General features: G+C 37.7%; 1 protein-coding gene across 2 annotated transcripts in view; it reads right to left on the bottom strand.

Moving 5' to 3' along the window:
- cacna1fa (calcium channel, voltage-dependent, L type, alpha 1F subunit a) overlaps positions 1-1,289 on the bottom strand; it is a 37,462-nt gene that overhangs the window by 23,670 nt on the left and 12,503 nt on the right. For both annotated transcript variants that reach the window (XM_015044299.1, XM_015044308.1), the window contains exons 10-13: positions 1,042-1,110; positions 898-961; positions 787-813; positions 79-239 (exon numbers count right to left, since the gene is read on the bottom strand). In XM_015044299.1, coding sequence (XP_014899785.1) covers positions 79-239; positions 787-813; positions 898-961; positions 1,042-1,110 — 321 coding nt within the window. The remainder of the gene's footprint in view (positions 1-78; positions 240-786; positions 814-897; positions 962-1,041; positions 1,111-1,289) is intronic.

Genomic DNA, 1,289 nt, shown 5'->3' with positions numbered 1-1,289 from the left:
ACTCAAAGCGGAAAAAAGTGAGCCGCATTAGCTCCTGGAGATGTGACGTCAACGCCTTAGGTGCAAAGAGCCCATTACCCTGCATTTCTGTGAGCCATTTTGGCTGTCCGTAATGCTCCGAGGCGCTGGCCACCGTGTTGAGGAACACCAGCAGCAACACCAACCAGTAGAAGTTGGTGGTCTTCACTGCAACGCGGCAGTTTTTTCTCATTGTGTGGTTCAGCTGGCACAACTGGTCACTAAAAGACAAATACAGCTTGTGTGTTAAAAATGAGGCTGGGCAAAATGGCTGAAAGATATATGACGATATAAAAATTTCATATCAGTCTACATCGATAATATCAAATGGTTTTTTGTTCTAAATATCTGGAAAACTCGTGGCAGTTATGAGGCAAAGTGGCGGAATCTTAAACTGCTGCTGCGGCAGTTACTCAACAAGTTGTTGCTAGGTAACCAATGACTGGTTACCTAGCAACATTTCTTAGCTAGTCGTCAGAGGCTGCGCGGCTATAATGATTAAAAAATAAAAACACTGTGATCAATTAATAAAGAAAATGCTAAATATTTTGGTATCTATACAGAGATAATATGAATCCAACATTCACAATGACTTTAAATAAAACGATCTGATCCTAAAACAGTGAGTCAAACACTCCACTGAACTATTACATCTGATTTTATTTTTCCATGTTTTCCAGTTAGTGCTAATTATTAAGACAAAAACTAACAAAGAAGTTCAATGAATGTGAGTGCTGCTCACAGGTTTTTACAAAAAAAAAGTCTCACCAAAAGCTGTTGGCCATCATCTTCGCCCTTAAAAAAGAGAAAATGGGAGGCATGTTAGCACAATAGTTAATTGATTAATTACTGAAATTTGTCTTTCCTCTGTTGCCTTACATGAGTGAAGCACAGAAGCCACTATCATCGTCGAGATATGCAATATCATCGTCGGAGTCCGACTCTGTTAAACATACAAAATAGTCTGCACACTGTAGCAGCTGGAAATAAAATAAACAGAAAAGGAGCTCATGGCTTTCATACCTCCTCCGTCCTCACTGTGTTTGTACCAACCAAACTTCTTCATCATCTTTTTCTTTGCAATTGCAGCACCTTCAGAAATGCAAAAAATATTTTTTTATAGGATGCTGCAATTCAATAAGGTGTGTGTTTGGTGGGAAAACTACAAAAGAGGATTAGGGCCACCAAAAAAAAAAAAAAAAAAAAATTAAATTTTTAATTATCCCCAAATTTTTACTTTTTTTCCAAAATTTTCCTTTTTTTCCCCAAAA

This window comes from Poecilia latipinna, unplaced genomic scaffold (assembly GCF_001443285.1).
Source record: "Poecilia latipinna isolate Pla-1442-1.1 unplaced genomic scaffold, P_latipinna-1.0 Scaffold36, whole genome shotgun sequence".
NCBI classification, from domain to species: Eukaryota; Metazoa; Chordata; class Actinopteri; order Cyprinodontiformes; family Poeciliidae; genus Poecilia; species Poecilia latipinna.
This window is presented reverse-complemented; position numbering and strand designations above follow the sequence as displayed.